General features: G+C 37.9%; 1 protein-coding gene across 1 annotated transcript; it reads left to right on the plus strand.

The window, feature by feature from the left end:
* The first annotated feature begins 1,605 nt into the window (after positions 1–1,605).
* NMBR (neuromedin B receptor) lies at positions 1,606–21,819 on the plus strand. The gene is made up of 3 exons (XM_084891309.1): positions 1,606–2,169; positions 18,345–18,693; positions 21,121–21,819. The coding sequence occupies exons 1-3, from the start codon at positions 1,730–1,732 to the stop codon at positions 21,520–21,522; spliced, it is 1,191 nt and encodes a 396-aa protein (XP_084747435.1). The 5' UTR covers positions 1,606–1,729; the 3' UTR covers positions 21,523–21,819.
* Positions 21,820–27,775: the final 5,956 nt, after the last annotated feature.

Below are 27,775 nucleotides of genomic sequence, written 5' to 3' on the forward strand. Positions count from 1 at the left end.
TTGGTTTCTGGTCCCAATAATTCAATAGTCAAGCCCTTATTGTGAAATTTTCTGTGAAGGGTCATATAAAAGCCTTGGGGGTGATCAGGCCAGCAGGGGAGCAGTTAGGCACCAATCAGGCCAGCATGGGAGCGGTTAGGGGACAATCAGTCTGGCAGGGAGAAATGGTTTGGGCCAATCAGGCAGACAGGCAGGTGAGCTATTAGAAGCCAGCAGTCCTGGATTGTGAAAGGGATGCCTGACTGCTGGTTTAACTGGCAGACATCCACCAAGGGGTTCTAGATTAGAGAGGGTGCAGACCAGGCTGAGGGACACCCTCCACCCCCACCCCCTTGCACAAATTTCATGCACTGGGTGATATACCCAGTGCATGAAATATATATATATATATATATATATATATATATATATATATATATAGAGAGAGAGAGAGAGAGAGAGAGAGAGAGAGAGAGAGAGCTGGCATTACAAAGTAGTCATGGGCATACATATGTTTAGCCTTAAATGATATTGTCAAGCAAGATTCCAAAAGAAAAGTTAAAATTTGCTTTGAAAAGTTGTCAATTTCTGTTAAAGTTGAACATAATCACTGTTACCTAGCAAATCTACATCTGGGATTCAAATATGCACCAGAAGAGAGGCACAAGAAACACTTCAAAGTAGCTAAAACTATGAAGAGTCCTCATTTCAATAGCCTTAAATGGGACAAATAAACAGTGGTATATTTATAATGGAATATTACATAGCTGTGAAAAATTCTACATACAAAAAAGCATGGGTGGATCTCACAAACAGAATATTGAGTGAAAGAATTTAGTCACAAGATTACATACTTTGTAATTCCATTTATGTTATGCTCCAGAGCAGCAAACTAATCTGAGACGATACAAGGCAGAACCAGTACTGGTTACCTTAGGGACAGTGTTTAGCTTGTCGGTCCTGCATGGTGGTTAGCTTGAGCTGTACGTTTAAGAAGTGTGCATTTTATGCCTGTTACATTTCAATAAAATATGAGTTTAATAATAATATCCCAGCTGTAGGAAATGAGAAAATAGGATCTAGGGAGAAAAAGTGGGGAGAGAATTCCTTTCATTTTCTACATCCTTTAATCACCCATTCTCTTCTCTACATTCATTGTTTCAGCATCAGACACTTGCCAGCCTCCCACATCCTTAGAGGTTCACAAACTTCTGGCTGGGGCTCCCCCTGCTCAGAGGCTGGTATTGATGGATGGATTCAGGGATTGGATGGAGCCGCCCCCCCCCCCCGCCCCCCAAATCCCACACAATACAACAGGAACTGGAACTGGGAAAACAAGCAGCGGGATGAGCAGAGGACCAGCGGCCACACGCTAGTTCCCAGAGATTCAGCCGCGGTTCGCTGGACAGCGCCAGGATGACTCCCGCCCCTCCCAAAGCGCGGGCAGGCAGGTACTTCCAGCCACCCCCCAGGGACACGTCTTTGTTCGCCAAAGAGCCTTCCTCCAGGGGAGACTGAAACAAAGACGCAAATTGCTTTGCCTTTTTCTTTTTCTTTTTCTTTTTGAATTCGGAGCCAATGCGCCTCTTCCAGAAGTGAAGCGCGGGAGCGTGCGGACCGATTCCTCCCGCGCCCGTCCCCTCCGGGACGCGCAGGGTGACGCGTGCCCCGCAGGCAGTCAACTTGTCCCGGAGGGAGATCCACTTCTCAGGGCACCTGGGCGCACCCGGACGCCCCTGCGAGGAAGACCATGCCCCCCAAGTCCCTCTGCAACCTCTCCCAGCCCGCCGGCCTGAACCAGAGCGGCTTCTTCCCAGGGCTGTCGGACGGGGGTTTCCTGCCCGGCGCCGCCTCCGAGGAGGGGACCCCCGCCGCCACCGCCCAGCTGGTGATCCGCTGCGTGATCCCGTCCCTCTACCTGCTCCTCATCACGGTGGGCTTGCTGGGCAACATCGTGCTGGTGAAGGTCTTCGTCACCAACAGCGCCATGAGGAGCGCCCCCAACATCTTCATCTCCAACCTGGTGGCCGGGGACGTGCTGCTGCTGCTCACCTGCGTGCCCGTGGACGCCTCGCGCTACTTCTTCGACGAGTGGGTGTTCGGGAAGGTGGGCTGCAAACTGATCCCCGTCATCCAGCTCACCTCCGTGGGCGTGTCCGTGTTCACGCTCACCGCGCTCAGCGCCGACAGGTGAGGGGTCAGGTACCAGCGGGGCGGCCTGAAAAGGGGTGGAGATGGGGGTGGGGAGTGCATCTGGGAGGGAGAGGGGGCAGGAAGAAAAGGCTAGGAGGAGGAGAGGGAGAGTGAGTATCTGGGAATGAGAGCAAAAGAGGTAGAAACGACTGAGATGTGAAGCCTGAAACAATATGAAAAGGATTACTTTTAAAAAGAACTAAAATTGCATTAGTTTGAAAGTAGTTTTAAAATTGCATATCCTTATTCTTCCTCTTCCCTTCCACACACTTGGGCAGCTTTTATCCCACTTCAAAGAACAGCTATAGAATGCATGGGCAATAGAATAGCTACCATTTTTTTTTATTATTAATTTTTTTATTTAAACCTTACAAGTTCTTCAGCAACTAATGATTATTTTTTTAAAAATATAGTTTTATTGGTTTTTAGAGAAAGAGGAACGGAGAGGGATAGAGAGATAGAAACATCAGTGGATGTTCTAGAGAGATAGAAACATCAGTGGGGCCTCATGCGTGCCCCCCACTGGGGACCTTGCTGAAACCCAAACCTGGACATGTGCCCTGATCAGGAATCAAACCAGGTATCTCTTGGTTCTTGGGTCCATGCTCAACCACTGAGCCACACTGGCCGGGCCAATGTAGCTATCTTGTATAGGTTTTCTCTGTGTGCTTAAGAACTTTAGACGTGCAGTTTTCTTATCTGGTAGCCTAATCACCTGATTCATAAGCATGTCTTCCTTAATATTAGTAAAAATACTTGATTTTTTACTTTTTTTTTTCCAAATAAGGAGAAACATCATTTACAGTTAACAACTAAATTATACTATTTTACTCGAAGCACAAACAACTAGAATAGTAACTATTCTTCTGACAGATGACTTTACACATTTTGTTTGTTTTAATGCCTCAAGTCAAATGATACGTTATTTGTTTTTTTCACAAACAGGCAGGGACCAGATTCTTGTATTTTAAAACAGTATTGTAAAAATACATCTTTGGTTTTGAGTCTGCTTTTCACATATTTTAAGGGTGGGAAGCGTCCGTTACTCTACCTTGCAGATCAACTAGTCCAACGAGGCCATTTTCCAGGTAAGGATGTTGAGGCTCAAGGGATGTAAGTTCCCGGGCAGAGCCGGGAGGAGAACCCAGCCCTGTGAACCTGGGCCCAGCGCTGCTGCTGCGGGTTCTCTATAGCCATGCTTTTGGGCATTTACACAGGAGAGATGAACTGGATGGGAGGAGGGGCAAAATTGGGCATGTCCAAATTTGGAGTGATGTTCAGTTGGGCATCTGTGCATGAAGCTATGTCTGATTCTCTTGGGAATGGGGTGTTGATGTCAACTGTTGAACTCTGATGATTAAGGTGGTGCTCATCCTCCTTCTCTTTAATTTACATTTTGGGCTACAAATGAAAATAAATGCATCTAAATTTTCTTGTATTTGCACTAATACCCTTACATTACCCTTACATTACTTTTAGGAGTTAATTTTAATGAAAGGAAGAAAATATTCAGTGGAGATTTGAGAGCTATTGTCTTTTTTAAACTGAATACTTTTTTGGTTTGTGTAATATTTTCTCTAAAACCACATTTCTATGAAGATATGTGCCTTTGGATAAATTATCCACCTCATTTTGATTGACACGATTTCTATTATCTTTTTTTGGAAAGTTTTCTTTGGGTTCCATAATTAAAATGTGACTTTTTATTTTCACTGCCCTTCTTTAGGGAACCCATTTTGAACAGAAAGTTTGAAAAATACTAGGTAAGGACTGAGATAAAACGTAATAGTTATCACTACAACAGTTAAAATTATGATCATTATGCTTTCATTTTGAAAGGTAATATTAGGAACAAGATCCAGGGCTTAAATTTATTTCACACCATTTTTCTCTCTTGTCATGGAGACACACAGATAAATTGGCTCTGACAAAGGTCAGAGAAAATGCTGTTCCTCACACATTTACTGACTGTTTCGGTGTGTTATGTGAATCATGAACTCTGCAAATAAAGCATGGATCCCTTAGTAACAATGATAAAGAAAAGTGGGCTGTCTCTGCTCCTTGGTCCAGAAGCTACTCTTGCCTATCAGTGTGAGTTTTAAATATAAATTGAGGAACTGAAGTCACTGGTGGTGAAATCACACGATACGTTCTAAAAGTCATGTGAATGGCTTGGGAATGTTTTGTTTTATATTGTGTATACCTCTGTTGTTCTTCCAGAACATAGTAATCTAGGTGTTGATTTGGACCTGATCTCCTCATACTTTCTCTCTCCAAATATTTTAGTTTCTTGTGGATTTGGAAGCAAGAATAAGACAAATTGCACACAGCACTGTGCTAAGTGTTTTTGTGTGAGTTCATTATCCTCACAATACCATGAAGAAGGCACGATCATCATTACCATTTTAAAGTAAGGAAAATTAAGACTTGAAATTAAGCAACATTTTCCTGATCTCACAGTGGAGCCAGGATTTGAAAACAGCTCAAAGCCTGCAGTCTTCACTATTAAGCACATTATCACATTTTCAGGAATAAGAAATTACTGTGTGTTTTTTTTTTTTCCTATTTAGTGACAGACTGAAAAATTACATTTAAAACATAGCACCAAGATTTAAAAAAATTGCAAAAGCTTAGTCATTAGATTCAATAGAATGGAAAAAAATGTAATACATGTAACTGCCAAGTATAAAAACACACCCTGAATTCAAAATTAAGTTGTAATTGTAGCAATAGAACCACTTAAAAAAGGCCGTTATTAGAGTTTTTAAACAACAAATTCAATTGTTTGCTAAACCAAACTAAATATTTTATCCTCATGAGATGGCTTAAATAAAGATAGAAAAAGAAACAGGCAGATAATTAGACTTTAGCAAGCATATGCCAATGTGAAGTAGAAAGTTAATTATATGTCATTGATGACAGTACCACCAAATAGCAGAGACTGAAATAAAAATAAATATTTATGAATCTACCTTGAGGCCTAAATCACCTTGTTTGATGTGGGTGGTATGGATAACACTGTGTGGTAGTTCTGGTTATTAATCTTTGACTTTCCAAATTCTTTTGAGAAGTTTTACCTGATTCATCCTTAAGAAAGATCGTTGTGCCCACCGGGACTGTACCTCAGAGACATTGCATAACCAGAATGGGAGGAAAGGCTGTGCATAATCTGAAATGGTGACAGTGGTGCTGCCAGTTTACTTTTAACTTTTTTGTTAGTATATAAAAAATATACTTCTTTTGCTTGCTTGCATTAAATAGCTAATTAAAAGTATTTGCGTAGTATTGGAGAATCCAAGATGGCTGCTCGGGTAGGCACCTAGCCGCAGCCGCACGCAACAATTTCAATAAAATACAACTAAAATATAAAATGGACATTGCCCAGAACTACAGGAAAGTCGACTGACTTGAAATTCTACAACGAGAAGCAAGGAGAAAACCAGAAGGAAGCGCGGAGGAGCTGTAAAAGTCCAAGGTACGGAGACACGCGGCGCGCGCGGAGAGGACGGAGCCGGAGAGGAGGGAGGCCGAGTGCCTGGTTGGCGTTCCCTAGCGGGAAGGAGATAAAACTCCGACTGTGCTGGGCCCCCGACTGCTCTGAACCCCAGTTCTACGCCAGACCCCGGGGACCCAGGCTCATCCAGAGGGAGCTGGGCTGTAAGGCGGAACCCCGGGGGAAGTGGCGAAAGGAGGTCCAGGCGGCGAGCACACTGCGTGCGTGCAGAGAGGGCCGGCCGGCTGTGCCGTAGGACTGCCCTGGTGGGAAGGAGACAGGGGCTCCAGACTGCTCTGAACTCCATCTCCAACTCCACTTCCAACTGAACTGAACCCCAGTTTCGGGCCCATTGCGGGAGAGCCTACACTGTTTGGTAGCAGGCGAAAATCGAGGGCACCTTTCTCTCAGAGGTGCTTGCAACAAGTACTGAAGGACCCTGAGTCTCAGGAGTCGCATAGGGCGGGGCTGACGGAAGCCGAGGCTGTAGGCTCCACCCTGAAACCCCGCCCCATCAGAAAAGCGGCCTGCGAAAATGCCTAAACCAAATAGATCACAAACGAAAGAAATGGAGGACAAAAAGCGACTGGATATAGAGTTCAAAACCACACTTATAAGGTTTTTCAAGAGTATCCTAGAAAAGGCCGATAAAATAAATGAGACCTATGAGGATATGAAAAGGGATCAACAAGAAATAAAGAATACATTGTCTGAAATAAAAAATATTATACAGAGTCCTAAAAACAGAATAGAAGATCGCAAGAATCAAGTCAAAGATTTGGAACATAAAGAGCCAGAAGACATTCCTCTGCAGAAACTAGAAGGCAAGAGAATCCAGAAAATTGAAGATAATGTAAGAAACCTCTGGGACAACTTCAAACGATCCAACATCAGAATCATGGGGGTCCCAGAAGATGAGAGAGAGCAAGATATCGAAAACATACTGAAAGAAATAGTGACAGAAAACTTCCCCCACCTGGGGAAAGAATTGGACTTACAAGTCCAGGAAGCACACAGAACTCCAAATAAGAGGAATCCAAAGAGGACCACACCAAGACAAATCATAATTAAGATTCCAAGAGCAAAGGACAAAGAGAGAATATTAAAAGCAGCAAGAGCTAAGCAGGTGGTTACCTATAAAGGAGCTCCTATACGATTGTCAGCTGATTTCTCAACAGAAACCATGCAGGCCAGACGGGAATGGCAAGAAATATTCAAGGTGATGAATAGCAAGAACCTACAGCCAAAAATACTCTACCCAGCAAAGCTATCACTCAAAATTGAAGGTCAGATAAAGAGCTTCACTAATAAAAAAAAGCTAAAGGAGTTCATCACCACCAAACCAGAATTATATGAATTGCTGAAGGGGGTTCTTTCAGAAGAGAAAGTAAATAAAGATAAAAATTATGAACAACAAATACGTAACTATCAACAAGTGAATCTAAAAACCAAGGAAATTAAAAAAAAAAATCTGATGAACAATATTAACTGTTGAATATAATAGAATCAGAGGTATGGAAGGGGAGTGAACTAATGATTCTTGGGGAAAAGGGGACAGGGGAATGTGGGAAGAGACTGAACATAAACTGTGCACCTATGGATGAGGACAATGGGGGTTGGGGAAAGGGCAGAGGGTGGGGTGGGAAGGGGGGGGAAGGAACACTTGTAATAATATGAACAATAAAAATTTATTTAAAAAAAAAATAAAAATAAAAGTATTTGCGTATTTGTCATTGTGTCATTTTACCAGTTCTACACACACACACACACACACACACACTCACTTTCTCCTCTCTCCCACTGTTGAGACTTATGTGCTATGATACTAGGTAGGAGGAATCCCATAAGCCACACAGAAATCTTCACGACCTATTGCACTAACTGCATTCCAAACTCAGATGTTCTTTCTTGAACTCTTAAAGACATTTTGGCCCCCCAAATCCTATATTTAAAATGGTAGTCATGCTGAAGTCGGTTTGGCTCAGTGGTAGAGCGTCGGTCTGCGGACTGAAGGGTCCCAGGTTCGATTCTGGTCAAGGGCATGTACATTGGTTGCGGGCACATCCCCGGTAGGGGGTGTGCAAGAGGCAGCTGGTCGATGTTTCTCTCTCATTGACGTTTCTAGCTCTCTATCTCTCTCCCTTCCTCTCTGTAAAATATCAATAAAATATATTTTAAATTGTAGTCATTTTTAAGAATGAGTTCTCCTTTTTCTTTTATAGCAAAAATAAATAAATAAATAAATAAATAAATAAATAAATAAATAAAATAATTCCCATGGACTCCTACTGCTAAAGTATGAACTTCATTATTTTGTGTACTTACAAATGCAAAACTAGAAATAAATTTCTTATGCTGTATTTTTAAAAATATAAATGTTAACTAAAATGCATTTATAAATTTAATTCTAAAATTCTATAAGACAATAAAATTTAATATATTAGGTTATGTTGTTTTTCTGATACTCTATAGCCAATGTTGGATTGAATACAAAAATAATATTGCATCTAATCAGACTAAAATGATAATGTATTATTTCAAGTCTTTATTTGATAGTTAGAATAAACATATTTAATTCCATAACTGAACTCGTGCTCTTAGATATGAACCTTGAATCATTAACATTATTTACATGTTATATCAATGCAAACATATATTTCCTTTATTATAATTACTTGTTAAAATACTGAAACAGATAAAACATGGGCCCTATGTCTAACACTCCCGAGGCCTTAGGAAGCTTTTTTATCAGTCTTTGTCCAGTGGTGAAAGAGAATGCCATTATCTGTTTGCTGGTTTCTCACCAAAGCTTCTTGCAGGAGCTCAGGTATTGATTGAATAGCTGGATTTTTTTTTTTTTTTTTTTTTTTTTTTTTTTTTTTTTGTCCATAGCCTGGGGCAGTGTGCTGAGGTTGGCTCTCAGAGTGTGCTTCTAAAGCTCTTTTGAGGAGTTTGGGCTGGCCACGCATACCTAAAGCAGTAATCCACACTCACCCTAGCAATAACCACGTTTCCAGAGTGATTGTTATCAGAGAAAAAAGTGCCTGTCTTCTCCCATTGCTAGTGGGAGCTGGGTTCTTGGAGTGCCACTGTAAGAAGCATTTCCAGAGCCCCCAGGGGAGAATGAGATGTGGTAGAAAGCTTTATTTTCCTGGAATATATCTCATTTCCCTTAGTCCATTTCATAGATGTATAGCGAAGGTTTCGGTAAAGCTAATAGCAAAATTGTTGTTTCCTTTCCATACTGGAGCTGGGTCCACACGCAATGCAAGGGAGCAGGAGCAAAAGAGCCCCACAAGTCAGGAGTCAAGTGCAACACATCAAGGGGGACTAAGAGAGCAAACTCCTTTGAGTGGGAGTTATGTGGGAGTCCCAAATCTTCATGGACTTGCAGTGGCCATGCCCATCTGGCCAATGACCTCTGCTTCCAGGTGTGACTGACAGACCTTAGCTTCCCTAATCATCCAAACTTTACTAGACCAGCAGCTTTCTTTCCTTTATCCAGTCTCTGCCTCTTCCCCCAGTGTTTTGCAGGGAAAATGCTTTCCCTGACTCAATAATGGGAGAGGGTTAGTTCCCTTTGATCTTTTCTGTTACTAATAACTAGTCAATTACAAAGGTATCATGACAACTTTCCAAAAGAATTGAAGGCATCTAAAAGATAAAGATACAGATACAGTACAATGAGTATAAAAAAAGGGAGGAAAACCAGGTATCCTATATAATAAAGAGGTAATATGCAAATTGACCCTCATGCCCTGGCACAAGATGGCCACCTTCATGTGGTCAAAGATGGTTGCTCCATGTGTTCAAAGATGGCAACCACAGATGGCCAGCAGAGAAGGGTAGTTGTGGGTGATCAGGCCAGCAGAGGAGGGCAGTTGGGGACAACCGGGCCTGCAGGGGAGGGCAGTTGGGGTAATTGGGCTGGCAGGGGAGCAGTTAAGTGTCCATAAGGCTGTCAGGGGAGTGGTTAGGGGGTGATGAGGCTGGCAGACAGGCGAACAGTTGGAAGCCAGCAGTGCCGATTGTGAGAGGGATGTCCGAGACTGCCAGTTTAAACTGGCAGTGTTGGACATCCCCCGAGGGGTCCCAGATTGGAGAGGGTGCAGGCTGAGCTGAGGGCACCCTCACCTCCTTCCCCCCAGTGCATGAATTTCATGTACTGGGCCTCTAGTAGGGAAATAAAAGTTAAAAAAAAGAAAGTGACCCATATTTTCATGCAATGTGAGTCCTACAGTACATTTATCTAAAAGCTTTCTAGCTGCCAATTCAAAAGGAAAATGTGTTTTGCATAACAAGTGCCCAGTTCTTGTTTTTACAGAAGCATAGAAACAGGATGAATTATAATCTGAACTTAATTTATTAATTAATTTGAATTTATATGGTTTTTCATTAGATAAAAGCTGTTATTTTTGCCTCCAATAATCAAATATATTTTATCCATTAGTCTCAAATACCTCTAGCTTATTTTCTTTTTCCTTCTAATTCACACGTTAAATTAGGTGTTGTATAGTCCTCATAATATTCACACTACTGCAATTCTGTATATATTACTATATAGGTTTTAAAGATTATTCACTCACCGTGATCTAAAACCTTTGGAACACACTATGTAAATAAAGAGAGAATACTCCAGTCTGGGGCTTATGGCATCAGGGTGCTAGTTCTCACTCTGTTATGTCCAAATGTTCAAGTTGAATAAAATGGCAAAACGGCACTAAAGACATGCCCACAAGTAAGCATTTTATTTGTTTGCAAAATAAAAATAATGTCTTCAACTGTAGAGCTAAGGGTCCTAAGATGGGACTCTGTTACCTCCTCTCTGAGACTGAGCAAACAGTGACTCAAAGAGAGCAAAGGGCATTGATGACTGGTGAGGCAGCCCTATGCTCAGTCCAGTGCTCCAGTGCTTGCCTGTTGAACTTTTCCATGCCACCACATCTCAGACAAGTCTCTCACTTAACAACTTGTGCTGGTTCTATTTGTATACTTCCCAGGGAGAAGAAGGACCCTCTAAGATGTCCCTCTCAGTCTCTTGCCTGCAGTGATGCATTTGGCCTTTGTTCTGGCTAAGCCATAAAGTCAGACAGTTGAGTTCAACGTTTTCATTCTTGTTAGTTGTCACCCACAGTACAGTTCCTTTTGGTGTTTTTCAAAACCCAAAATAACTTCCTTTGGCCCTTTCAAATGCAGATTTCTCAGGAGACTTCACCAATTTCCTAGGTCCTGTGTAGGTTTTGGATCATAGTATAACCAGATTACTTTCAGCTCTTCGGAGAAGTTCACCCACATCCCCAATTCACCAACAATTTGGTATTTCCAAAGTTCATTTCTTATCTGTTCCAAAGGACACATGTCTTCATTAGACTTCCTTTTATTTTTAATTTATTTTTAATTTTTGTAAATCCTCACCTGAGGATATTTTCCTAATGATTTTTAGAGAGAGTGGAAGACAGAGGGAGAGACAGTGAGAAACATTGATGTGAGAGACACAATGTTTGGTTGCCTCCTGCATGCACCCCAATGAGGGCTAGGGAACCTCCAACCAAGGTACTTGCCTTGACTCGAATCAAACCCAGTACCCTTCAGTCCATGGGCCAACACTTTGTCCACTGAGCCAAACTGGCTAGGGCAATATCCTTTTATTTATTTTTTATTATTTGTCATTCTTTGTTTCTTTATTATCATTTGTTTCCATATGATCCAGGTTATTTTCATTTTTATGCTCCAAAGTGATGATCTAGTTTAATTTTGCTTGCTTCAAACTTAATGAGCTATCTTAACTTATTGTTTTAATTATTGATATAAAATATTAAATGTTATTATTCTATACCCCACTCCTTATGAACACTACTGATTTATTAAGGCTCTTTGCAATATCTTCTATTTCCAGTTACTCCTAGGTCTCATGGGGAGGAGAAATAAACACTAAACCTTCACTTTTCCCTAGCATTTCCCTTGACTCCCTTGAATTTTAATTTTTTTCTTATACAGATTTTCATTAAGAATAATTTAAAACTATCAACATAGACCTCCTCCTTCACATTTATTATTTGTGAAAATTTGGAGGGAATATTTTAAAAATTAAAAATTTTATTAAATGTGGTTGAATTCAAATTAATTTTTGAAAAAGAGCCACATTTTAAGAGAGAGCCAAACATTTAACATCTCATTTGGAACCAGATTTAGATTATGAAAGTACAACCTACAAATGATTATATAGACATTTATATAGAATCTATGAACATGCAGTTTTAAGAGATGAATTAAAAGTATGTGAAACAGAACCTGCTGATACTGTTGAGGCTTAGTTTCTCTACTCTGAACATGATCAATTAAGAAAGCATAATTACAGATGTAAGTTAAGTCTTTGCAGTTAAAAATACCATTGACTTTATGAAGATAGGAGATCAAATGTCTAAAAATTGAGAATAGATAAAGCATTTAGTGCTTCAGTTGTATTCTCTGTAATATGCTATAGTTTAAAACATTAAATCTATAATCACAACATCTGAGTGAATTCTGAGTTTTATGCTACTGGCTCTGAAATCATTTAAGCATTTTGTAATCCCTTAGTCTTGATAAGCTTTTCTGTGAAATGAGCACACTAATCAGTTTAGCAGCACAGGACTATTTTAGCCAGTGAAATAATGTGAAAGCATTTTTAAGCTGTGGGTTATTGTGTAACTACTTCCATGTCACCTATGAGTCAAGACGACAGATGACTCATTAATTCAAATCAGTATTTAGTCACACATGTAGTTAATTATCAGAAAATAGGCACTGAAGTGGAGAGCAAAATGGTTCTCTTGTACAATTAATGATGACAACCTCTTCAGCATCTATAGTCTTTCCTCAATCCCTTTATAATCATAGACTGGCTAGTTCTAATCATTGTCTTCATCAACATAAGTTGTCATCATCATTCTCCTCCTTATCAAACATTTGTGTCATTTAAGTCATACATTTTAACTTCAGAACAAAGTGATTTTTCCCCTGGTAAAGAACAATTAGATTTGCTGACCACTCTGTAATGAGAAAGGTATTTCTCATCCTTTCCTAAGTGACATCCATATATTACATTATTTTTAATTTGTTATTTATAGTTTTAGCCATTCTGTTGTATGACGATGCTTAGATATTTTTATTTTTATTTTTAAATATATTTTATTGATTTTTTTACAGAGAGAAAGGAAGAGGGATAGAGAGTTAGAAACATCGATGAGAGAGAAACATCGATCTGCTGCCTTCTGCACACCCCCTACTGGGGATGTGCCCACAACCAAGGTACATGCCCTTGACTGGAATCGAACCTGGGACCTTTCAGTCCATAGGCCGATGCTCTATCCACTGAGCCAAATCGGTTTTGACAACTTAGATATTTTTAAATGATACATTTAGTCATTTCCTTCAGAATAAGTATTACTGCTAAAAGTTATCAATACTCTTAAAGCATGATATGACACACTGTGAAGGCATCTGATTCTCAAACACTGAACCGATGCTGGGTGTGTAAGGATCACAGGGAGCCTGTGGAGAGATGCTCACTGCCATGGTCATTCTTCCTCAGACGTGGTTTCTAAACTTGGTTTATTGTAAGAATCACTTGAAAATCTTATAAAATGCAGAATGTCTCCTTTTGCAGGCTAAAGACTCTGTGCTAGTGAGTCTTAGAGGAAATGTAATAATACTCTACCTATTTTCAGTGTTCTAGGTGGTTCTGGGGATTGATCCAACTTGGGCATTAGTAGACTGGACTTCCCATTTCTCACTTCCATACTCACAGCAACCTAATAGCCAGCAACTACCACGCCCCTCTACCAAAACTGCTCTTAATCAACTCATCTCCTTGTTGCTCAGGCCAGGTTTCTACATAAGTTCAGTAAAGATTTATTGAGAATCTACATTGGGTTACACATTACAGATAACAGAAGAGAGCAGGACACAAGCTCCGGTTTCAAGAGGATTTTTGTCTACTTGTAGAGTATTTGACACAGAGGCCTACACTTCTTTTTCAAAGTCTTTTTAAAAAAAATACGTTTTATTGATTTCAGAGAGGAAGAGAGAGTGAGAGAGATAAAAACATCAATGAGGAGAAAAAAAATCATTGATCAGCTGCCTCCTCCACTCACCTCCCCGCCCCTATGGGGGATAGAGCCCACAACCCGGGCATGTGCCCTGACTGGGAATCTAATGGCGACCTCTTGGTTCATAGGTCAGCACTCAGCCACTAAGCCACGCTGGCTGGGCCTTTTTGAAATTCTTCCTTTTGCTTATCAGATAGTTCTGATAAGTTTCCTCTACTTATCAGATAGTTCACTTTGGACTTTGTTGGTCTCTGATAAATAAAAGTTTGGTATAAAAAAAAGAAATTATGGGTGGTATAACTAGAAAGCTTTGCAGACATTTATAGATGGAGATTTTTAGATGTCTTGATAACTTTATATGAGCTAAAATTATCTAATTTTCATAATATATTATATAATATGATTTAATTTAATTACCTCTTTAGATTTAATTAAGACTGTATACAAATGTAATAAGCAATATTCAAAACAGGCATCAATAAAGAAGCATATATATTTACTGATATTTAATATGTGAATGATGATTGTTATCTATATGTGAATTTTGATTGATTAGTTTCCAGTTAAAGATATCTTTCTGAGACTATCTGCATGAAAAAACACACACAGTTTTTATACATACGATTATACTACTAAATTCAATGAGATAGAATGCCGAGGGACTATTTCATTCCTACATTTTCATAAATATTTAAAGGAAGTACGATTAAACATGTTCATATTAATTTGCACTACATATTTTTAATTTAAAAAAATGCACATGAAATATTGGTTGGTGTATAACATTATCTGACAGTTATAAGCTCTGGTTTAGTAGTAATAATGACCCTTTAGTAATCTGTGTTTTAAACTATAATTTCTGGCTTTTTAACATTTGGAATATTTTTTTGTTGTTGTTAATCCTCACCTGAGGATATTTTTTCCATTTATTTATTAATTTTTTTAGAGAAAGAGAATGGAGGCTGGGAGAGAGAAAAAACATAAAAAACATAAATGTGAGGGAGACACCACGACTGGTTGCCTCCCACATGCAACCTGACTGGCCCAGGAATTGAGCCTGCAACCAAGGTACATGCCCTTGACCAGAATCGAACCTGGGACCTTTCAGTCCACAGGCTGACGCTCTAACCACTGAGAAAACTGGTGAGGGCAATACTCTTTTTGATCCAATGTATATCATTTAGTGGAAGATCCATGGACTCTATTTTCCCTTTCCTGCAGGAGGTGGCTAAGAATCATGCCTCCTGAAAATGTGTGCCCTGAGTCTCACTAGTTCTCTTAGTCCTTCTCCTCAAAAAAACTCTGGATATGTTGCTAAATTTACCATAACAATCTTATCAGGACAAGAGAGTCATTGCTTTTATTCCTAGTTGAACTTTTCCCATCATCCTTTATGATTGAAGTGCTTCTGCTAATGTACTTAGCTATGGGGTAGGGATGAGAATAGGGAAGTGACCTTTTTCCTTCCTTTTAAAATCATGAAAGCCCTAGCTGGTTTGGCTCAGTGGATAGAGTGTTGGCCTGTGGACAGAAGGGCCTTGGGTTCAGTTCTGGTCAAGGACACATACCTCAGTTGCAGACTCCTCTCCTTTAAAATCATGTGTTTCTATCACATCGATGTGATGTTTCCTCTCTCTTCCACTCTCCCTGAAAGTCGATGGAAAAATATGCTCAGGTGAGGGGTGAAGATTAACAACAAAAAACCACAAAGGAAAATTCAGAATATACTTTGTTTTTTCTAACAACCTACAAAGAGAGTCTGGTTAACTAGTCTGTCTGAGTGATCAACAGCTCCTTCCTCCCACCCCATATTTCCGCCTTTCCCTATTCCTCCACATACAAAAGAATTTGTAATCAGCCTTTTCTTAGTTTGATCTTAAATATGAATTGTCAGGCAATAAATATTTAACTTTTGAGGAGTGGTTTTAGAATAAAAAAACTAAACAACAACAAAGCAAACCTGAAACTATTCTAGAAGGAAAAGAAAATGAAACATATTCTGTAGTATTATTTCCATAGCCATAGAATAACTGGAAAACTAGAAAGAACTTCTAAAATTTGGGCTATAAGGGGTCAATGGGAGGAAAAAAAGGAGATATATGTAATACTTCCAACAATAAAAGTTAAAAAATAAAAATATAATAAACAGTCTAGAAGAAAGGAAGTAAGCTAAAGCTAATGAGACAGCTTAGAAAATAAAACCTCAAAGAAGACGCAGATGAGTTTGATAAAGTAAAACATTAAGAAAGAAGAATAATTGAGATTCAACCATTGGTACTCCAATTATTCAGGAAGTTGATGAAATAGCATTTAGAAAAGGATTCAATTTAGGTTAATGGAAAATCATACAAATGAAAAATTATTAAGTAACAACTCTAGGAAAATCAGACATGCATATAATAAAGAGAATGTCATAATATACTAAACTAGTCAGTGAGTGATATTTGTTTAGTAATAACCTATTGACTATTTTATAAATGATATAACTTACTAAATCAGGAAGTTGGGAATGGAAGAAATAGAGGTTTCAGGGAGAAAATCTTCAATTACCACAATGGGATATCAAGAGATGATATCTGTAATATGGATTCGGGAAACAGTGAAAGAATTACATTTCTTATATACTAGCATATGGAATGATGTGAAATTTGTTTTAATCCAGGAGCCAGGTCTGAGATGTTAGTTACAAGGGACTTCTATTTATCTTTATAGTGCTCTTAGTGCTCTCTGAGTTTAAAAACAAGCAAATAAACCTCTTAGAATGTTATCAAGCTGATAAAAAAAATTTAAAAAGCAGAAAAGATATCTCATTCTAGTTACTGGTTATAATTAAGTTTCTTTGGAAGAATGTACAAGTAAACAGAATAGTAAACAAGATGCTCTGTGCTAAGTCTGAGAAAAATGCATGACTCATGCTATTTTACTTAATTTGGTGTTGAAGCCCTTTGCTGTTGTTCTACTTTAATTTCCATGTTTCCTGCTTCGCATGGGAAGATCCTCCAGATAAAAATGCAAGTGAGCTTCTTTCTATTGAGAGTCTGGGGGTGACACTTGGATTCAAGTCCCAAAGGAGAAAGAGGCTTCCTCAGAGTGGGATTGAGGCTGAGGGCACTCTTCCTCTCCTGGGGGAAACAGAAAGCATCCTTACAGAACCTGACGGAGGCCTTATGTGATTGTTTTCCAGCTGGAAATATTTTGAATGGTTAGAACATCGGACTAAATCAAATGTAAATAAGGAGAAGGTACAGGGTTATCATATGGTTAATCTCTGCTAATTGCCAAGCACTGTACCAGGTATTCTATGCACTTTTTTCTAATCATAAACTTTTGATTTTTAATTTTAAACTTTTGTTTTTATCCCCACTCCCCAGAGGAAAGGAAAAGTCATTAAGTGATTTTTCCAGTGTTTGTCAGAGATACAATGACACTGCAGATTTGTTTGACCAAAATCACTTTTAACTGTATCTTGTTAACCTCCTAGGTATACTGTAACTAACATATCTTCAAAGACAAATATAAGTAGTGTGAGGTTTACATACCATTTTGGTTTGTTTATGTTATGATTGCCCCAATGTGCTGACTGAGTTAGCTGCAGAGGGTTTGGATTGCTGAAGCCCTTATGTCCTGGAGTGGACCCTTTACCACTATGATGGTGGCAGGTGGGAGGAGAGAGGACTTCATGAGGTCTCCACATTAAATAAACTTGAAATTGAAAGATGGACTATTTCTTTAAGTCCTTATAACTGGATGATGGGGAAAAAATATTCCCATTTAAATTGGTCTCTAAGATTTACTGATCCTATATAATAAAAGGCTAATATGTAAATTGACTGACTGGCAGAATGACCGGTTGCTATAAAATGCACTGACCACCAGGGGGCAGGCGCTCACCGCAAGAGCTGCCTCCTGGTGGTCAATGTGCTCCCACAGGGGGTGCACCGCTCAGCCAGAAGCCGGTGCTAAGGGTCCCTCAGGGGGTTGTCAGGCTGCCAGCTTAGGTGGACATCCCCTGAGAGGTCCCAGACTCCGAGAGGATACAGGTTGGGCTGAGCCTCCCCCCTCCCCCCACCCAGTGTACAATGTCATGCACCAGGCCTCTAGTATCCTTCAAAAAAAAGTGGCGACTCAGGTTTATCAGCTAAAGAAGTGTATCAAGGTAAAATTTAATAAATAGTTTGTGGCATTTTTTTTTAATGGTTACTGCATATTATGGCAATTATAGTAGCAATAGATTTTTCAAAAATAACAGTATTTAATTAAAAGTATTCAGTAAATAATGACACTTATGTGTAGATTTAGAAAAAAAAAATTGTGAAAGCAGTAACCAAATTACTGTAATTTGGGAAATAACAATTTCAGATATTTTTCTCTGTCTTCTTATCTTCGGTGCTAATAAGCTGTAGAATAAGCAGACAGAGACACCAGGGGATCTTAGTACAAAACAGCCAGGGCATAATGGGGTTTGGCATCTCTCTCTTAGCAGGTAAGATTTTCCCTTCCCTTCTTCCCTCCCTCCCCCCTTCCCTGCCTGCCTCCCTCCTTTTTCACCTCTTTTCGTAAGAGTAATTTGCGGCATGTTGTCTTCGCAGGTACAAAGCCATTGTAAACCCCATGGACATCCAGGCGTCAGGGGCGGTGCTGTGGACCTGCGTGAAGGCCGTGGGTATCTGGGTGGTCTCGGTGCTGCTGGCGGTTCCCGAAGCCGTGTTTTCGGAAGTGGTGCGCATCGACAGCTTGGATAACGGCAGCTTCACAGCGTGCATCCCCTACCCTCAGACTGACGAGTTACACCCGAAGATCCATTCAGTGCTCATCTTCTTGGTGTATTTCCTCATACCCCTTGCTGTTATTAGCGTTTATTATTATCATATTGCAAAGACCTTAATTAAAAGTGCACATAATCTTCCTGGAGAATACAACGAACATACCAAAAAACAGGTAAGCTCCGTGTGTGTGTGTGTGTGTGTGTGTGTGTGTGTGTGTGTGTGTATGTGTTGAGGGTTCCCTGGTCAGCTGCAGTACTGCTATTTGGGTTCAATTTCATGGGTTCTCAATACCAGGAGGGATGATAACTGAGACAGAGGGCACTGGGACATGCACTGGCCTTAACTGGAAGGGGCCTTGTGGGTCTCTAAGATGTGGCCATGTCACAGCTCTGAAAAGTCCCACAAAGGTCCATCTACTGTGCCTTCTGGGCCTACAATGATAAAAATGTAACATCTCAGAAGAGTTTATTTTACATGCAAGTGTTTATGCAAAGAACCACACATTGAAACAGAAAATTTTCACATTTTCACATTTAAAATTTTCACATTTATCTAATTATTGTCCTCTCCCATTAGCCCACTAAGATAAGGACAACAGGAAGTCTGGGAGAAGGAGTCAGGAAAGAGCTATGGGACACTGCCTGGGGCTGGGGATGAGGTTTGGTAGGAGGCCACAGAGGAGAAGAGGCAGCAGAACAAGAGAATGATCAAAGGGAGGCTGGTGTTGAAGTCATGCTTGAAGTCATAATTCAACTTTATAGATTTTCCTGTACAGATTGTACATTAACTTGAAAATTGCAACATGTACCTTACATACTCTTTCTTCCTTAAAGAATATGCAGCCCTAATACAAGGGAAATTTATGTTAATCCACAAAACTCTACTTATAGGACAAAGTTTCAACTTGTGCATTTGTGCACTCCCAGCGAGGACCATCTTCCAAAGGCGCAGGGAGGTTACAGGTGACTGTTCCCTAATTTGAATGAAGACATGTCGAATGGCAGGTCATTGGAATTTGCAGGATTGTATATGGAGACACAGGCTGGGGCTTTGGGCACTTGAGCAACTGCAGAATCTCATCAAGGTTTCTGTCTTGGAAGGTCTCCTCCATTTATTGATGACCATCAACATCAGAGATCCACCTCTGCTTGAAAGCCTTAAAAAATCAACCTAGCATTAAAATAGTTGTTAGACACATTAATAGTTTCCCCCCCCCCCTAAATATCTGGTATCATTGAAGCAACAATGTCCAGGTCATGTGCTTTTCCATTTTTATATAATTCTTTCACTCAGAGCCTGGGGAGCTGGTTTGTAGAGTTGGGTTCCTCTTACCCTGCCCACCATCAGTTTTTTTTCGTATTGGCCTTAGTTCTGCCCCGTTTTTTATAAATTTCCCTAATGAGATTTATACACTCAGGCTCGGTAATTGTGCTTGACATCTGTTGAGAAGTAATCTCAATGCCAACAGCCTAACTGTGCTTTTGACTGCCCAAGTATAGATTGCCATGAAATTCTTGCACACAAGCTCCACCTGCTAGGAAGGACAGGACTTAGTAATATAAATTTTACATTGACCTTCTTAATATTGCAGGGTTGCCTACCGTGCCCCAGGGAAACATTTGGAGTGCCACGTTCTGCTTTCTAAACTACACTCCTTTTCACTCTCCCTCTCCTTAGCTGTCGCCACTAACTACTTCTCCCTTATGTCAGACCTGTTTGATTCCTAAACATTTCCAGTCTCCTCTGGCATATTCTAGCTGACTACCCTTAGTTTTAGCTCATGTTGCTTATTATCAATATCTTTTGAGAAATTGTTTTCACATGCATGTTGGCTTATTTAAATATTTGAACAAATCGGGCAAATATCAGCTAACCCTGGACTCTAGAATATTGGAAATGATATTTAGATTTCAAAAGATCAATGCCCAATATTTGAATTGTGTCTCTTTATCACATTCCTGAAAACCTGCCTATAAAGGAATAAACCCAGTATTTATATTTTATGAAAATAAAGAAAACTATATATTCATTTTTAAAGGTAACTAATCCAGTAATACTTATTGACAGTTATGTCAGGTGTTTTGAATTTATGAGTCTGAAGTTAAATCCCAAGGTTTTTGTGTATGTGCAGTAAGGGTTAAAAAAAAGTTATACTTATTTTATTAGATGTATTTTTCCTATTAAAATACCCTGATTTTAAAAAGAAATTCTAAGGTTGACTATATTCTATGATTCACTAATCCAGTGGGTTTAATACAAATAGAAGAGGTTTATAATTAAAATGAACAAATCTAAAGGAAAGTATTTGAAAATAAGAGACTTTTTAAGATCACAGTTTTCACATAAACACATAACCATTTCTTAATATTTTATTATCTAGTCTTGTATAAAGTGTAAAATGTTATGAATGAAACAGTGTAGTGACCACAATAGGCTTAATCAAACTGTTGAAACCATCCCATTGTTGAGGAAAACAAATAGTTTTGGTATTTTGGATGTGTTAGCATGCTATATAAGTTTACCCCTATTATGTCATGAGTTTTGGATGTGGCTGTCTCCCCTTTCGTTTTAACCAATGGGCCTTTTCCTTGTATTGCAGATGGAAACTCGGAAACGCCTGGCTAAAATTGTGCTGGTCTTCGTGGGCTGCTTTGCCTTCTGCTGGTTTCCAAATCACATCCTCTATATGTATAGATCTTTCAACTATAGCAAGATTGATCCATCTCTGGGCCACATGATTGCCACCTTAGTTGCCCGGATTCTGAGCTTTTGCAATTCTTGTGTCAATCCATTTGCCCTGTATCTACTCAGTGAAAGCTTCAGGAGGCATTTCAATAGCCAGCTCTGTTGTGGGAGGAAGTCCTATCCAGAGAGATCAGCCAGCTACTTAGTCAGCTCTTCTGCAGTGCGTATGACATCTCTGAAAAGCAATGCTAAGAACCCGGTGACCAATTCTGTTTTGATAAATGGGCACAGCATGAAGCAGAAAATGGCACTGTAATTTTGGCCATGCAGCTTACTACCTGGAAATATCTTTCTTGTTTTATTTCTATTGAGTAGAATAAAGCTAAACAATTTTCTTTCTTAATATTCCTGAGCGAATTCATTAGACAATTTATGATTGACTTAGGAAAGGCAAGACAAACATAGCTAGCATTTTTCTCTAAAAAGAACTTTAAATTACAAATATATATGTATATACATATTGTTAACATTAAAAGGGACTCAAACACCAGATCTGCATGAATATAAATCAACATTGCTTCAGGATTTAAGCTGTTGCTAGAGCCAATGCTAAGTGTTAGCTTAAAATTGTTTTAAGTTGAAGCAGGCAATAAATTTTTATATTGACTCAATATTTTAATGAGTTTAATATTCAAGTTCCTAATATTTGAAATACAAATCATTTTGGTGAATTTTATTTATATTTAATGCATATATATATTTCCTTTGTTTGAATAAGATAATTGAAAATCCAAAGATAGAGTTCAATTAGAAGCCAATATTTATTGTGATTCTTTGTGAGATAAACCATGATTTCTAGAAATAACCTATCTGTAACTTCTAGGTTTGCAGGCATTTATATCACAAATAGTAAAATAGAAGTCACTTGAATAAGATTTACATTATGAATGTAAAATAGGTATCATATGTTCTAAATGTAAAACTGTGACACAAAAATTGGCATGGCCTTTTTTAAAATGTAATATATTGCTGAATCCGTGGATATTTGGATAATTCTGTATAGCTATGATAAGATTTGTGTAATTCTGATGAGTTCATCCATCTACTCATCTTTTCTTGTAACAGCCACTTGACAAGGCAACTTTACTCTGCATGGCATTATAGTTTTCTCTGAATAAAAGTCTTGGATTTTTTTTTTCCAAAATAAAAAGATGGTCTTAATTAAATTCTAAAGCTAGCCCTTCTTAGTCTGATTAATAAGTCTAATATTTGAATTCACGTATTTCATATTATTTCTCTTTCCAAAATTGTTGAGTAGAAAGAAAACTTGGTTAGTATACTAAGCCATTTTTTAAAGAACCCTAACCTACACTATTTAAAAAGCTCAATTGTATGTAACAAAGGTAAAAATAAACACATACAAATTGCCTATGATAGTTGATAATCATGAGAATGAATATTAATCAAATGTTTTCTCTGTTCTAAGCTTAATCCTAAAGTTTTACATATACTATCATTTAATCCTTAAACAACAACAACAACAACAAAAAACAACTCCTGAGGTAAAAAAGAGAAGGATCCAATATTGGTAGTGTATGAAGTTACACAATTTGGAATGTCTCCATTACAAAACACACACACACAATGTTGCAAATTTTACAAAAATACTTGATGATATGAACACATTTCCAAGGCTTTGAATTTAAGCTTAATAGATTTCATAGTAAATCCACTTCTGAAATATGTTTTGCTATTATCTTTATTTTTAAAATTAGGAAACTGAAGTTCAGAGATATTACAAAATGTAGTGAAGATTACACAGCCATTGAAAGGTGGGATTTCAGACTGGTTACTACACAATGGTGCCTGCACCCACCACCATTCAGTCATGACTTTCTTTTGTCTTGAATAGTTGTTCTCAATCATTGAGAAAGTTGTAGATCCATTCATCAGAAAGGTGCAAGATATTGCACACAAATTTTGTATTGACTCTGGATATTATACATTTTTAAGATTCATCTATTAAGATTTAAAGAACCAAGGCTAATCCTTGGCCAATGTGGAATCTTTTTTTCTTGCTGATATTACATTGATGATAGAAATATAAATATGTAATATATATATATATTACTATTTATTTTTGAACTATTTATTTCTGAGCATTTAAAGATTTTATTGTTCTTCTTATTAAAGAATAACATAAAAGAAATAATCCCCTAAATTTATTAGTGAAATCAAAATACAGGAGCAAATCAAACTAATCATGCATATTAGAGTATAACAAAAAAGCCAAATTCCAAATCTGGTCCAAACATAGAATGAAATGAAATAGAACTTTCAAAAAGTAATCAATTTCCTGATTTATGTAAGTCAATCTAATGGTGTCTTGAGTCAAGAAAAGGTTATGAGAAAACCTTGGCTAATATGGTAATATCTGTCATAATGGAGGGAGATATCACCAAATTATTATTTTTAATGTAAGAATAGGATTTATCCTTTCATGTCAATTTTCTCTTTAAACCAGGAGTAGTTGAAAAGAACTACAACATGATAGGATCCTTGGAATGTTTGGACTGGAGCATGTTCCCCCTTAAGGGTCTTGTCTATAAAACAGGTTAACATTATGTGTTAAATTAGATACTGCATGTTAAGTATTCATTTGGTGCCTGACACATTAGTAAGTTTCCAGTAAAGGTAGCTTTTATCATCATGTTTTAAAGTTATTTTTCATTATGTAGCAAAATAGTAATAATGTTTATTAAGCATTTACTATGTGCCAGATCCTGTGTTATGTCCTTCACAGGAATGCTCTTGTCAGCTCACAAGGCAGGCATTATCCTCATTTCCAGTCCATGAAGGAGGAAAATAGGGGTAATAAGCAGGTAATATGAGGATGGAAGAGCCTGTTGCTGAACTCTTGTCTAACTGAATTTAAATTTACATATTGTTTTCAGAGTCAATACTTGCAGGAACCTGGAGTTTATATAATTCATTGGAAGATAGAAATAAGCATGTCAACATTTTCCTCTCTGAGATGCAGATATTACCTGAAGATAAAGGATAAAAAAGAATGGTTCTCTTGAGTTTACTTTAGGTAATAATTATAAACTAAATTCCAGGTCACCCATGTGAATAACTTTACAACCACAATTTCTTCCCTAAATTTGTTTTCCCATTTTGTGCTTGCTATATAAAAAGGGGGAAAGAGAATAATAAAAATTAATAGAACATTTTTTGATACCAAGGCAAATATTTAATTTGATTATTGCATGTTAGGACATGTTTTAAATTTTTATATGATTCCATAGAGCTGTAAAATAGTTAATGGATTTTGAATAAGTATATTTTTTTCCATTTAGTAATATTTTATTACTAGTTTCATTGCACACTTAGGAAATATTCCTATTAAGCTTCTGACAAGTGAAATGTTTCAAGCATCAGGCTTCTCTTAAAATAGAATAAGCATGTGTTCTATTTTAACTCCAAATAAATTTACCTATGTGCATATTTTACTCACATTATTTTCAAAACAAGAGGGCAAAGTGTGCAGAATGACTTAAATATTGCTTTCTGCAACAAAACTGAATGCTAAAGAAAGTCTGGCTTCCCTGTATCTTTAATGATTATTGGAGAAAGTGTTAACTATAGACAGTGGCTATTTTACACCATTTTATTTTCTAAATGATTTTACAAGGTTATTCCGAGAGCTTCATTTTTCCATATATTGTATTTGAAGTAGTGTGCAAAAAAATTTAACCAAGATTTCATTTCTAGAAACTAACTCTCCTCTTGAGCAATAAACATAATAATTACTCTGCATAGTAGAAAAAAAATATAAATTTAAACCACTTAGGGATTTAAAAAGTATGTTAATGATACTTAATAGAACTATTTGAAATGGGAAACCTGTAATCTTTTGAGGTATCTTAGCATTGTAGTTAAGCAAATCTAAAAGTGAAATACTTGAACATTCATATTATTTGCATATACCGCAAAAATTTAATGGGAATATGAGGTTATGCTTAAAACTTCTAATTTTCTGATGAATGTTAGAAATGTAGCTATTTGCCTTGAGTGTGTGGTATTCAATTACATTCTTCAAATCAAAAAGTGTAAATGCTCAGCAGTATGACCCATTTTCTACCATTTCCACATATTTATTTATGTGTGTGTATAATAAAGAAAAAGAGTATGTAAAGATGGATCATTTTAATATGAACCTGTTGGACCTCCTAAGTTCTAGTTTTCAATAGTAAGGCTTCTTTACGGCAATGGAAAAAGAGTTTGGTTAAATAACTATATGGTGTCTTGCAGATACTTAATACAATCTAATAGGAAATTGAATTTAGTGATATTCTTAATTCATTTTAAAAATGTAAATTTATCCATATAACAAATTGCCAAGAGTAGTGTTATTTCTGCTTAAGTGTTCAATTCAGTAAATCTCTTGGAATCAACAAGGACCATATACAAGTGTACGGTAGATTTCAGGTGTGTGTGATCTGCCTGCAGTAATTTCAGCCTAAGCTATAACAAGCTGTCTAGAGTATTTAAAAATTAGAACTGGCTTCTCCTCTCCAGGCAGTTTTCCAAGAAGCATATTAATGAAGTGTATTACTGTTGGAAAAAATGATCTAGCTTATATGACTGCATAAGACAGGAAGATACATTTCTTTTGGAGAATTTATTAGAGTGAAATAAAAAATAGAAAATAAAGATACATGTTCAGACACTTTTGATGCTTCTAGTTTTTTATATTGACATTAGTTTTAGAATACCATATTGGCTTCTTTTTAATTAGTAAAATCAGGGTTGAAAAAGTACATATTTGAAGACAAAAATCACAAAGTTCTGGAGTTCAGTTCTACAGTCTGCTTAGAACACTATTTTGGTGTCCAGCAGAGAACTTCCCATTTAAATCCTCTTGTAATTATATGCTTTCCAATACTATCATTTCCTAATACCATTCAAAATCTAAATATTACCATATGTGTAATTTTAGGTTAAGATAATTATATAATTTGTAACCTAAAACTAAAATCCTGCTAAGTACTTGAGAGGATAAACTTCCCAGGTGCAACTGTAGAAGCAAGAAATAGAAAGGGAATTGGTGTCAGACTGTACACAGTTTGAGAGGCACACCACCACTGGATTCTGTGTTGCAAGTCAAGGGCAATTGATGATATTGAGCAAAGGGATGTTTTAATTGGAGTTGTTCCTTCAGGTTATTAATATGAAAGTAGCCTGGATAGTTTGCTGAAGGAAAAACAGTTAAAGATAAGATAGAGATTATTGCTCAGAGTAGTGCAGATTAAATCAGGGAAGATCTGAACAAGGTAGGATCTTGAAAGTGGGAATCGAAAGAAGATGGTGAGTGCCAAAAATAATTTCAAGATAAATTGAGTTCTCACGGTATTCAATGCAGTATATAGAGTTGAACTCAGTTCTTAGTCTTTCCTGTAATAATTGCCTGGATATAAGACTTCTGACTGGTACAACTAGCCTTCTTATGGAGGGAACCTGTGAAGTAGACATTTTCTTGACCTGGAAGAAAGCAAGGGCACCCAGACTGAGACCCAACTTTCACACAGTGCAGAGAAATCTAGGAGCATCACCAGCTGCAAGTAAATGTGTGTAGCCTTGCCGGGTAAACTAACCAGATACAATTAGAAATGGATCAGAGGTGAGGATTCATGCTGGGACAGCACTGATCAAGGAGCCAAAGCCTAGGGCTAACTATAGTATTTCAACTCTTCTCCTAGGGGTATGATCTGTAGTAAGTACTTTAAAATCCCATTTTGGTCTTTGAGGCAAGTTGCTGGAGGCTAAGACCAACAAAGTAGTTAGCATAATTATTTGAGATGTCTGCTAGACTTTGTTATTCAGTAAGGGCTGAAAATCAGCATTGTATTACCCTGCTGCTGGCTGAATGGCTGAAGGCAATCCCCCTAATATGATAATCCTTTATTGTTTACCAAACTTTACCATTGATATGTCTGTTTGCTTTGCTAAAGGGCAAATGTAAATAAAAAGCAAATAGGTTCTGGCATTCAGGGGAGCTCTGCTAGAGAGGAAGGTCTCTGCTTGCCCCCCTCTTCCCTCCCATGCCTTCTAAATTTATATTTCTTATCTAGCATATCCATTTATGTGCAGCCTCTTCTCCAGACCTTGAACTCTAGCCATGCCAGTCATGGCCTCACAGTAAGTGGTAGTGATATTGTTCAAATAAAATAACAGTTTACTACTACCACTGCACATTATAATGCTCCATAGTTACCTCAATTAATCTATTATTGATGAGCACACTCTAGCTCACATTTGGGACAGCCTACATAGAATCTTCCAATTCATAAATAAAAGGTTTCATGGAACCATTTTTACTTTGTGAGTCCGAAATTCCACAATTGCACTGGATTTAATCATAGGGAAATGTTTTCCTTTTAGAAATGGTAACATCAGTATTGGAATAAGTAAATCATTCATTCAAGTAATTATGTGTTGTGCCTAATATTGTAAAGAACAGATATTGCAACAATAAACCATTCTGGTAGAATATATATCTGCCTTAT

The sequence above is a fragment of the Pipistrellus hanaki genome (assembly GCF_964339955.1).
Source record: "Pipistrellus hanaki genome assembly, chromosome: 7".
In the NCBI taxonomy this organism is placed as follows: Eukaryota; Metazoa; Chordata; class Mammalia; order Chiroptera; family Vespertilionidae; genus Pipistrellus; species Pipistrellus hanaki.